We start from the raw sequence: 12952 nt of genomic DNA, 5'->3' as shown, positions 1-12952 counted from the left end.
TGTGTGCGTGTTAGCATGAAGCCTCGGTCACACTCTGCTGTGGACACGGTCACGGACAGCTGGACGCCTGATGGACGAGTCGTCCTTCCTGTTAAACTTCTTTGAGCATGAGAAGCTCAGTGGACACTGTTCAGTGTTTTAACTCTCGCTTTCTGATGGGTTTAGATTTTATTATTGTCATTTGTATTAGGAAATATTTAACCATATATTCTTAGAGGTGTATAATCAATTGTGTAGTGATAGGATGTGTGATCTTTAGCAGGCTGCAGGGGCTTGGTGTGTATTCCACACTAGAATGCACACCCACATCCTGGGAGCACGAGAGAGGTCGTACCTTCTCTTATTGTTTTATGGCAGGATTAACGTAGCTACGTCTGTTCTAGTCTAAGTGCTTTTTGTTTAGATGAACTGCTGGACTTCCTCACCATGTTATCTAGGGTGAACCATCTAGGGTGAAGGGGGGTCTACCCTCTTCCTGACCAAGGATGTTATATGACCCTTTGATCAGCAGTACCACACACACACACACACACACACACACACACACACAGTATTCTTTGTTCACATGTATACCTATGTGAGATGCTATATGTTAATGACCCTATGCATATTCATGTAACCACAATAAAAGGAGTGCTATGGGGAGCCTGGCTGAGAGTCTGATGGTGGTCAAGTGGTGGAACGACGCTTGGCTCCAGCCAGGTCTCCCTCATGCATGAGTAAACCAGAGAACTTTGGTGCCTTGTGTCTTGCTTTTTGCTGCGTAGCAGATTGTCCTTAACGTTCCAGTGGATAGGTTCAAACTACAAACCTATCACTTTCACTTCAGCTTCACCAACAACAGCACAAGCAGAGCAGCCCACTGCCTGCATGGCTGGGACAGCGCCCCCTGGTGACTGTAAACCACTACAACATGTAGACGGCCGTCTGCAGGCTGGATGTAGCACCACCGCAGAGACGTGCTGCAGCTCTGTTTAGTTACCCAGCTGACAGCAGAGGCTGTAGTTTACTGTTACCAACATGGAAAACTGAAGCTTCACCAGCTGGAGCTACAGAGCTGGAGAACAAAGGAGACTGAGAGGCCAGAATGATGTGGGAGGAAACATCAAGAGCCTGTTTGAAAGGAGACACATGTGGATGCTGTGCCAGTCTGTGGTCTGTCAGAAGTCAGCTGAGTCACACTGCAAGAAGCTGCAGAATCTCAGAGGAGGAGATTTGGAAGTGTTTGTGGGACAAACTGGACTCAAAGAAAGAAGATGTTTGTGAAGTCTTTGGTGGAGGTGAGCAGTGTGAAGCAGAACACATGCAGATGAATCAGGAGGTCAGCATCAGTGTCTCCTTGTGGTGGACGGTAAAAGAATCAGAGCCAACGCTCCCGTCCACCCTCGGCATGAAGCAGTGCTGTTTCTGAAACAGGAGGACATGTCCAGAGAAGACAGAGGAAGCAAAGATGAGGGTGGGACAGGACAGCAGGACTTCCTTCACACCTGCAGCTCCATCACACTGCTGTAGCTCCTCTTCATCACACATGTACCTGCAGCCTGTCTTCGAGTCCAGGAGTCACCTCCACACAGTGTAGAAGCCTCCTGTGCAGACCATGGAGTCCAGCCTCTGTCAGGGAAGTCGGCACTAAAGCCTGAAAGACTTCAATCTGTCTCTGCTCCACCCGAGAAAGACCAGCACCGTACTTGTTGTGCATTCAAGGGGGGAACATCAGCGCTGCATCGTGGGAACAACACCGCAGGAACAAAGACACAGCACGGCCGATGAAGGACGAGGACAAAGGAAAGGTGAGTGAGAAGACCCTGGTGGTGTGGACGGACCTGCAGGGGCTCCAAGACTGAGGAGCAGAGACGTCCATGTACCAGCTGAGGATGCTGCAGTGATCCAGGGAGCTCGGTCCAATCTGAGGCCGTGTGAACTACGTGGACCACAGTTTCTTCACAGACTTCAGCCACGTGAACATCTGGAGATCCAACAGTGCACGAGCTGTGAGCCATCAGCTGTTTCTCTCATCAGCTGCTGTAATGAGAGCTGCTGGAATCATCTCGAGCAGCAGGAAATCACTGATGTTGTTTCTAACCAAAGATATGGGACTGAGCTCCGCTGAGCTCCTTCTACTTTCATCCAGATAGAAACTGCTACAGTCTGCTGATTATTGCTTTGCCTCCATCACACGAGCTCTTTATCCTGTTCTTCACTCTCATTGGTTCTTTGTCTGCTTGTTTTTACAACAGTAGTCTTCTGATTGGTCAAAGACAATCAGCTGTGACTAAATGTAGCTCCTACAGCAGTGATGGGAATAACTACTGAAGCTAATCCAGTATCAAAGCTCAGGAATCAGCAGCTCCCACCTCGTTTTCTTTCAACAACTATTTTTAGCTGCTGTGTTTTTGTGTTTCTGCAGACCTCAGACATCCTGCTGCTCTGGACAACTTTTTCATTCTTTTGTATCATTATTTTGCTTTTCTTTTATTATTATGTTATATGTATTAATATGTGAAACACTTATTCTTTGTGTTTTTGCTTTGCTCCTGTCAAACTGCTTTAATAAAATCTGCTGCAGTCTAAACTGTGGACGTTCCCTTTTTAACCCTTTGTGAAACAATAAAGGTTTAAATCTGAGTATTCATCTATGTTAGTGTTTAATGGGTCTGATAGGTTGCTTTTAGGGGGTGGGTTTTTATAATCGATTTATCGATAAAAATCGATTCTGGCTTGGATAACGTAAAATCGATTAATTAAAATCCTGAATCTATTTTTTAATATAAATTTATTTTGCTTGAAATTCCAGAATTTCTGGTGAAATCTCACAAAATCTCAACAACAGCTAAGACAGTAAATGAGAGCAGGAACACGGATTCTGCACAAAGACTTAAACACACAGCGCGACCCGCGAATCAGAATCAGTGAGATGTCGCTTTTCTCACCCGATGACACGGACACAGTCGGGGTTGAAAGCCGACAGCTCGCTGATTCTGATGTTTCGGCGGCTCCGCGCTTTGTGTTTAACCTGTTTGAACCTGCTTAGCTATACCATACCGTCACTGCCATTATATTATGCTGCTATTCATACTGTCATTATAGTAATGCTGCTATCCTGCATATATCTTACTTACTATTGTTTGAATACTTGCGATTGTTTTATTGTACTTTTTATATTTTACATTTATATTTATTATTGAATCTTGCACCAAGGGAGTGGCACTCCAATTTCGTTGTACTCTGTACAATGACAATAAAGGCTATTCTATTCTATTCTATTACGTCCTTTTTACACTGATTCTAAAGCTGTTAGTTTTATCTCTCTCCAAACAATATTGACTGAACCAGCAGCAAAAGAAGATCCAAACTACGCTTCACATAAACATCGTCATGAACTCACTCTGACTTTTGCTGTTTTGCTTCCACCAGGATAAAATCACACTTCATGCACAGCTCTCTCTCTCTCTCTCTCTCTCTTTGTACTTCAAGAACAGTTTCCCATCTAAAAATCTGTTTTCTGCATTATTCGCTTGCTTGTTACGCACAAGTCTACCGTTGTTTACAGCGCTGTCGGCCGCTGTTTTTTTCCTTTTACTTACTTTTGAAAAGAAAGCCTCATTTCTGCCGTTCAATACTGAACAAATTTAAACTTTTTAAAATTATGCAAAACTGCAAAACGCTGTGTTTGTAATAAAAACGGTGTAACTTTGCTCTGCTTCACTTCAGCAGCATCAGGTAATGTTTATGTGTTTTTGATCTACTGCAGAATATTTTTATAAAATCCCAGGAAAATCAGCTTCATGTTTTTCTGTGTTTTATCTTCAGCTACTTTGACACAAAGGCCTCTGCTGTGATGCTCACACCTTTGATAAAGTCGCGAAAGTGCCAGCTTCCCTTTTATAGATACAAAAATATGTAAATATACTGATCTGAATTATAATATTTCTGACTGTCTGAGGCAACATTTCCCAGATTCCAATCGAATTGAATCGAATCGATTCTAGAAATCAGTGACGATACCCAGCCCTACTTTGAATTGTGTTACACAAAAATAAGCAAAGTTTCTCGTTGTTCAGGCAGAATCGAGCGTTGAAGAATGAATTCACACGTCAATAAACATTTTCATCAGCACAAGCAGGACAATGAAAGCAGGAAATACCCCAAACTGCTATTTCTCATTCTACAACTTCAACAACTGCACATGAATTATACTTCATACACAGACCCACAGTCTCTGATTGCTCTGAAATCTCACTGACAGCCAATAGAAATAAAGAAAAGTCCAGACTGACAGTCTCTGTGGGGTTAGGCAGTGAACTGCTCACGCTGCGTTAAAGTGCATCACAAACTATTGGAATTGGATCCAACTTTGTGAAGAAGATTTTTTCTCAGCTGCTGTTTTGAACATTTCCTCATGAACTGTATTAAACTCTGTAAATGAACTGAGAACTATTTCTACATTTGAAACTATGGATTCATTTTCCCGTTCACTTCTGTACGTTAGTGTATAAATGAATGTTAGACTGGGCTCCATGGAAACACTTGGACTGGTCTCAGCTGCCTTCTTTCTGTAGTCCTTTCTCTTCTCCAGCTTCTGTTTGAAATCCTCTCACAGAGCCTGAAACCTGCTTTGCTGTCATGTGTGGGCCTGTGTTCCTCTGCTTTAACACAAACCTCACCACAGCAGCTGTGTGGGTCGTCTCTGTAGCAGCCCGATCAGCTTCTGATACATGAACATCATCACAGCTCCTAACTTCACCTTTATTAGCTTTGACATTCATGTCTTTCTTTTCTCTGTCTGTTTCCACACAAGCTCAAAGTCTCTGCAGCCTGTTTTTATCTGCTATCATCAGATCTCCAACAGCCTCATTCACATCCCTCACACACTCTACAGCCTCACCAGTACTGACTTCATCTTCACTGACTGACGGAGCACAACATGAACCTGTGGAGGCTGAAAAGCTGTCCTGACAAACATCTCCCCGTCACCACTCCACTTCTGTCAGCCTTTAAATGAACCCTGCTCAAGTCTGTCACTTCTATTTGGAGCCAAGAGGAAAAACTGTTGTTCAGTCGTTTGGAAAGACACAACATTTCTGAAAGCACTCAAAGACACATTTCTCTTCAGACACATCCTGAACATTTAGGAACTAAAGAACGTTTCAAATATCAAAGATCAGAAATATAGAAAAACAACAACAGCTGCAGTCAGTGAACTCACCTCAGAGTCTCCAGTCGACAGTTTGGACTCTCCAGTCCAGCACACAGAAGCTTCACTGCTGAATCCTGCAGCTTGTTCTCACTCATCTCCAGCTCTGTCAGATGGGAGGGGATGGACTTCAGAGCCGAGGCCACAACTTCACAGTGAGTCTCTGAGAGTCGACACTGAGTCAGTCTGAGATTACAGAAAATATAAAATGTGTTATTATAAAAGCAAAAAGTCTGCATTATAAACACAGACTGAATGTATATGAAGACAAAACAGAGTGAGGTCATAATCTGATGAACATCTGCTCTTCACATCTGTGCTTCAGCTCTTCTTATTGTGTTTGACATGACACAACGATTCAGTCTCTCTCAGACCTGCAGACTTTTAATGAGAATCTTTGTTTGGCTTTAATCTGCAGATGAAGGAGGAAGATGGCGTCACATTTAGGCTTCCATAATGTCCACAGTCTGTCACTGAGATCTGATCCAGAGTCAGAGTGAAGACACACATGTGGACTGTTTCCTGTCTTGAATCCAGAACATTTTGAATGAGTTCAGCTCAGTGAAGAGTTCCAGCTGGAAAGACGATCTCTGTTTGCTACCTGCTGCTGTCAGGTACGACTGTTCACGTCCACACTCAGGAAAAATCTGCTGACTGTCACCAAACGGAGCAGAAATCTCATCACTGGACAATAATGATGAATGAACTCACAGCTGCTGATATCACATCTGATTTCAGGGGAACTAAACACAGAAATGATTGGCTCATTTTAGCTTTCTGAGCCATTAGTCTGCAGGTTTATCACTAGTTGGCAGAAACAGACTTGTATTAATGTTCAGCGCTTCAGTGTTTATGACTCCAGATCCAGGTGACAGCAAGTCAAAATGATGTTACCTGTCTGTGTCCAGCAGCAGCCTTTGAATATTGTTATAAACTCACATGGATCAGTTTGTCTTTGATTGGTTTGTAAAGTTCAAATTCATTTATATTCATCAACTCTAAATGAAAAATGTTTTTCTTCTTCTATGTTTATTATTAGAGTAACAAATTCTTATAGTTTCCTGTTGTTGAGAATTTCAGTGTAAAACCACTCGGACCTGTGCATCACTGCACACTGTGAAAGTATTACTGCAGTTTAATCTATAATCCTAATCAGTGTGTTTACTGGACTGTAGTCAGACCTCCGTTATACCAAAGGAAACACTGAACGTCTTCAAAGTCACAATAAATTTATAATAAATGCTAATAAATACTGGAGTGTTAGAAAAGATGCTTCCAGCGTGTTTGTCTTTGATAGGGTTTATTCTGTTCGTCTACAGTCTGACCACTTGGGGGCGCTTTTGTCTCTTTTGCTCTGAGCCTTGGGTTTATTCAAACTGATTTTAATAAACTATTTTCTGCAAGTTGAAGCTTCATCTCCATCTCCAGTGGTTGTTGCATATTTTATGACTATATTAGTAACAGTCAGAGAGTTTAGAGTAAATTAGATCTTCACGTTTGATTTTTGACACAACATAAATGGTGAGCCAGTGTCAGAGGAAGTGACAGCATCCACCGAGGACCAGGGGGAGTGGGAGGACTGGGGGACCAGGCCAACAAAAAGGTGATCACTGATACAGGTCAGCAAACATTTGCTCATTTGGTGTCTTAGAGCAGACTCCGCCCAGCTTTGTCATCCATGGTTGCTCTTTCAAAGGAATCTAGTTACATATTATTTTACTTAATGATTTACTGACACCACTGACTATGCAGGACAACCCCACGTCTGGAGCCAGTGCACATGTGCACAGTCTGTAAATTTATCCAAGTCACACAAGCATTTTGAAATAAGTCCTAATCAGTCCAAGAAAAACAGTCTTGAAGGGTCTGGATGGACTCGCTGACCACACCAGAACCAGCACTGAGGTTTAGTTCTCTTTAAGACAGATTTCATGATGGGAACCAAATAAAACACATTTCAGTCAAACATGCCACAGAGAGCTCTACAGAAAGATTTATTAGGTTCCTTGATGGAGCCATAACAAACGTCAGCGAGCGACCTCCCAACTGTACATTGATTAAAATGACAAAATAAACTGGGAGCGTCTGGTGTGACGTTACTGTGGTCTGAGTGGCGACTTCCACATTCGCCCTCAGTTGAACGTACACATCAGTAACAAGGATCTGTGGAAACTCTTGGTAAGTAAAAAGGATGCAGGGAGGCGGATCGAAGTTCAGTCTCAGCCGTGATTCCCTCACCACCACTTTATCACCAGCTCTCATTATTTTAAAGACAGAGACCCTCACACTGGGCTTCACTAGTTACTGCTGGGTCTCTGTTATACAGAAGGCCCATGCCACATTAAGGAAAAAATAATGTCCTTAATTTCAACATTAAAGGTGAAAATGAAGAACTGTGGAGATTTGCTGTTTCAGGACAAAGTGCCACAGCTGCTGTACTCTCTGAGTCAGTGAAACTTCAGCAGTGGTGTTAGCTAAAGAAGGGAAATGATTCCTGTTACACATCCATGTGTTATATAAACACAGTGTGGTGAAAAGTATAAAGATGCTGAAAGGATGGTGCAGAAAGCTGAAAAACACAAATCTGGAAGATTTGTACAAAATCAAATGTCTTGTAATGGACGGATGCGAGGTTATCGATGGTTCCACCTTCGTACAATAAAGAGGATGGATGCTGCAAAACTGGATGATGAAATATTGGTTCAGCACTTTGTTTGAAAGCGCTTTAGAAATAAAGTTATTATCATAAGACGGTGGATCACTTTGTTTCACTAACTCATCTAAACAAAGCGTTTTGTAGAGGGGACAGCAAACCTGGCAGTTTGTCTTGAAACATCAAATCTCCACATTTCAACTTTTTTCTCCAAATACAATTTTGACTTTAACCTCGACTTTATCTTAAAATGATCGGGAATATTTTTCTTACCGTGGTCCTAAAACTCGGCCTTACTCCGTTTCCATCGAAGCAATAAGGTCAGCTTTCTTGTGCTCCACGGTAAACCTGTTCACCGTGGAGAAATCACGCTGAAGAACTCGGCAAGTAAGGCCCCTGTGAGCTCCACATCTCCAGCGTCGGGTCCCAAAAGAATAAAAGTGACTCTCGACTATACTGGCGAACCTGAAGATCTCCACAGAGCTCTCACTAAGTGGCAAGTCAGCATCCAGGTGAGGAGGATGGCTGTGAAACCAAAACGAGCCAGAATGACTCAACAATCCACTTTAAGAAAAACAAACACACAAATCACTCTGGCCCACTCACTGCTGCTACACGTCACCAACCACCAGGGATGATGATGATGATGCTGGCATCAAGTAATCAAAGCTCAGCTTCTCGTCTGGTGATGATTTCTGATCATTTCTATGATGATCGTACCAAATAATGCAGATACGACGTGATCACGCCCAACACTCTGCCAACGGGCACAGACTGACCTCTTCCTGCTGTGAGTCGTCCCTGTCAGAGCCTCGTCCTTGTGACTTGGTGATGCTGTGGTGTGTTCGTGACCTCACACGCTGTTTGTGGGACTTTTGTTGTAAAGGGGCGGAGTCACGAGTGGTGACAGTATAAAAATAATGACCTGCAGTGACCTTTGACTCTAATTTTGGATGTATGCTGGCACACTGCTGTCCATCTCAGCTCTTTAGTACAGAGGAAAGAAAAACTAAAGAACTGGAGCACATATGCTGATGGTGATGATGTCACAGATAATGTGATTGTTCACACGTTCAATAATTAGTTGGAAAAATTAAGAAAGTGCAATCAGAGCCCAGATAAAGACAATAACATCAGACAGAAAGAGCAGTGATCAGAAGCACAAACAGAGGCTGCTTTGGACCATCTTCACTGTTTCACACAGTTTCACTTTACTACAAACACGTTCTTTGTAAAGTCTCACTTCAGTCTTCTCTCCTAAGGAGCAATGCTAACAGACCAACAGCAGCACAGACATGAGCAACAGTCTCATTACTGTCTGCTGCACCGTGTTAACACGACCAAGCGGAAACAGCACACAGATAAAACATGTCAGACTGCAAACTCAGCGTAAGACTAAAAACCGACGACGTGGTGAAAAGCTCACAGTTACACACCCACATACATGTGAAGGTGCACTCTCCTACCAAGGTCTCTGCCAGAATAATACAAATGTAGTGTTCTGATAAAAAACAAAACATTTTTAAAAGCATGAAAACAACTCTTCACTGTGAACACAAAATAAAGCAGAATTTATTACTGTGTGACTGAGTAACTAAACTATCACTAATTGATAATATTAATGATCACATCTGGACTCACCGAGCCTTTCTGAAGTTCCTCACAGCTGCAATCAGTCGACGTTGTCCCTCTGCTGTTGTGTTGTACTTCTGCAGGTCCAACTCATCCAGAACCTCCTCTGACATCTGCAGCATGAAGGCCAGAGCTAAGCAGTGGATCTCAGAGAGTTCCTTTGATTTGTTCTCTGACTTCAGGAACTCTTGGATCTCCTGATGTACTGAGAGGTCGTTCATCTCCATCAGACAGTGGAAGATGTTGATGCTTCTGTCAGGAGAGGATTTTGTCTTCCTTTCTTTTAGATTCTTGATGACTCTCTGGATGGTTTCTGGACTGTTCTCTGTCTGACCCAGCAGACCTCCTAAGAGTCTCTGGTTGGACTCCAGACAGAGGCCATGAAGGAAGCGAACAAACAGGTCCAGGTGGCCATTTTTACTCTGGAGGGATTTTATTAGTGTTTCCATCAAAAAATTGTCCAGAGATGACTCGTTGTATTTTTTTCCCAGGAAGTTCTTCAGCACCTCTGACTTCCTGTTGGTGAAACAGTGGAACATGTAGACTGCAGCCAGAAACTCCTGGATGCTCAGATGAACAAAGCAGTAGACTGGTTTCTGGAAGATCACACACTCTCTTTTGAAGATCTCTGTACAAACTCCTGAGTACACCGAGGCCTCTGTCACATCCAGACCACACTGCTCCAGGTCTTCTTGGTAGAACATGATGTTTCCTTTCTCCAGATGTTCAAACGCCAGCCTCCCCAGCTTCAGAAGAACTTCCCTGTCAGCCTCCGTCAGCTCCTGTGGACTCGTCTCATGTCCCTCGTGGTACTTGTTCTTCTTCCTCTTTGTCTGAACCAGCAGGAAGTGTGAGTACATGTCAGTCAGGGTCTTGGGCAGCTCTCCTCTCTGCTCTGTAGTCAACATGTGCTCCAGAACTGTAGCAGTGATCCAGCAGAAGACTGGGATTCTACACATGATGTGGAGGCTCCTGGATGTCTTCATGTGGGAGATGATTCTGCTGGACAGCTCTTCATCACTGAATCTCCTCCTGAAGTACTCCTCTTTCTGGGCGTCAGTGAAGCCTCGTACTTCTGTTAGCCTGTCAACACACGTAGGAGGGATCTGATTGGCCGCTGCAGGTCGGGAAGTTATCCAGACGAGAGCCGAGGGAAGCAGATTCCCCTGGATGAGGTTTGTCAGCAGCTGGCTGACTGATGACTTCTGTGTGACATCAGACAGCAGCTTCCTGTTGGTGAAATCCAATGAAAGTCTGCTTTCATCCAGGCCGTCAAAGATGAACAAAAGCTGAGAGACAGCCAGCTTCTCTGCTGTGACCTTCTGTAGTGTTGGATGGAAAACATGGAGCAGCTCCAGAAGACTGTACTGCTCCTCTCTGATCAGGTTCAGCTCCCTGAATGAAAGCAGAACCACCACACTGACATGTTGGTTCTCCAAGCCCTCTGCCCAGTCCAGAGTGAACTTCTGCACTGAGAAGGTTTTTCCAACACCAGCCACGCCGTTGGTCAGAACCACTCTGATGGGTCTCTGTTGGTCAGGTAAGGCTTTAAAGATGTCCTGGCACCTGATTGGAGTGTCATGGAGGGCGTCCATCTTGGAAGCTGTCTCCAGCTGCCTCACCTCATGTTGGCTATGAACCTCTTCACTCTGTCCCTCTGTGATGTAGAGCTCAGTGTAGATCCTGTTGAGGAGGGTTCTACTTCCTGTTTCATCACTTCCTTCAGTCACACGTTCACATCTCCTCCTCAGACTGATCTTATGTTCATCTAAAACCTCCTGCAGACCAACATCTGCTGAAAGAAAGAAAAACAGAAAGAAAACTCTTCAATGTCTGAACAACAACAAGAAGTCCAGTTTTCAGAAATGAGTCCATCAGCAGACAGATGTTCAGTCTTACTTTGTACACAGCTGCTCTGACTGGCTGTCTGCAGTCCAGCTCTGCTTCTGGATCTTTCTCCACACTGGGGACAGGACCAGTCTCCTGATGAAGCAGACTGGTCCCAGTATGAGGAGATGCACTGTCTGCAGAACCAGTGTCCACAGCTGGTAGAGACTGGATCCTTCAGGACGTCCTGACACAAAGCACAGCAGGACAGCTGCTCCTCCTCACAGACACCACTCCTCTTCCTCTTCCTCCCTCTGTGAACACATTTCTTTATCACTAAAATCATTGACTGTCAGTGACAAACATCCAGATTTGATGACACTGTGCAGAAGCTCTGATGGTCACAGAGAAAAGTCAAAGTGGAGAAACTTGTGTTTGAGTTCAGAATCCAAGTTTCCTTTGCTGTTCCTGCCTGTCTTATTAAACACAGAGTGATCAGCCTACAAACTCCACAGTAAAAGCCTTCATCACAGAGCTGATTATGTCCTTCACTGGATGTACTGGAAGTTTGGGATCCATCACTTTCAACTGACCTTTGACCTCCTCTAAAAACTGTGGTGGAGCAGCGGTGTCACATTCAGAGCTTTCAGCTTTATTTTGAAAGAGTTCAGTCATCAGGAAGTGAACTTCTGGGTTCTGATTTCCTTTCTATTCTTTTACAGAAGTGAAGAAGAAGAACTAAAAGCTTTGAAATGATCTGAGTGATATTTTTGAACATTGCCACCAAATTGAGTTCAGCCTCCAGCAGTAACTTTGTTTCATGATGCCTCCCTGATGATGTGATGTTTGATTACAAACCTGTTTATGTGTTAGACATTAATCACATGAACACAGGCAGAAAAAAGAAGCCAATGAAACAAATGACAGAAACGTGTTCATTCACTGCCATGATCCATATTTTATATGTACAGGTGTTTGTAAAGAACACGTGTGCAGCGCTTTGTTCTGAGTATCTGCTGTCAGCACACAGTGCAGCAATAACTACAACCACACGTTTCTGTAGATCCTGAACATCAGCCTGGAGGAATCTGACCTCAGGTCTGCACACAGAGGAGCTTCACCTCTGGGATGATGCTGGCTTCAGCTCCTTCTACAATCAGGCAGAAGCTTCTGCACCATCAGGACACAAACAGAGAGGAGCTTCTATCCTCAGACCATCCAAGTCCTAAATCAGAACATGCTCCCCTCATAGCATCACCATCAGGGTTTAAACAGGACCTTACATCATGTTCTTGTCTCACTGTCATATTTCAGATCATACCTGATTCATTATGACGTCACACGCTGCTACACTGATCCTGCTGCTTCATTACTGCTGATATTACTCTGCTCACTCTGTTCAGTTACTCTCTTTACATCACTTTGCTCATTTGCTTTGTTCTGCTTGCACTGCTCTGTCAGTACATGCTGTGCTAATGTGGCACAAAGCACTTTAACATTACATCTGCACAATGTTTCATTATTTCATTTAATGATTGTTTCTAATGTTTTGTCCAGTCACAGGAGCAGCTCAGCACATTTCACTGTGTTGTACGTGTATGACGATGCCTGTGACAAATAAACAGCCTCGGACTCTTCAATCTTCT

The 12952-nt window shown here is 43.6% G+C and overlaps 2 protein-coding genes across 2 annotated transcripts in view; both read right to left on the bottom strand.

Annotated features, from left to right (window-relative positions):
• The window catches only part of LOC147302785 (uncharacterized), a 431420-nt gene that overhangs the window by 287539 nt on the left and 130929 nt on the right, over positions 1 to 12952 (bottom strand). The window lies entirely within an intron of this gene.
• LOC147302791 (protein NLRC3-like) lies at positions 5284 to 11652 on the bottom strand. Its single transcript, XM_086284436.1, has 4 exons — positions 11379 to 11652; positions 9489 to 11274; positions 8121 to 8372; positions 5284 to 5380 (listed from the first exon to the last, which is right to left on the bottom strand). Exons 1-3 carry the CDS (start codon positions 11650 to 11652, stop codon positions 8141 to 8143), a joined length of 2292 nt encoding a protein of 763 aa, XP_086140562.1. The 3' UTR covers positions 5284 to 5380; positions 8121 to 8140.

The sequence above is a fragment of the Aulonocara sp. 'chitande type north' Nkhata Bay genome, linkage group LG23, assembly GCF_057382095.1.
Source record: "Aulonocara sp. 'chitande type north' Nkhata Bay isolate Kocher_YH1m ecotype deep benthic linkage group LG23, A_spYH_male_GT1.1, whole genome shotgun sequence".
Classification (NCBI taxonomy): Eukaryota; Metazoa; Chordata; class Actinopteri; order Cichliformes; family Cichlidae; genus Aulonocara; species Aulonocara sp. 'chitande type north' Nkhata Bay.
Note: the sequence above shows the minus strand (reverse complement) of the source record. Positions and strands in the feature narration are given on the sequence as shown.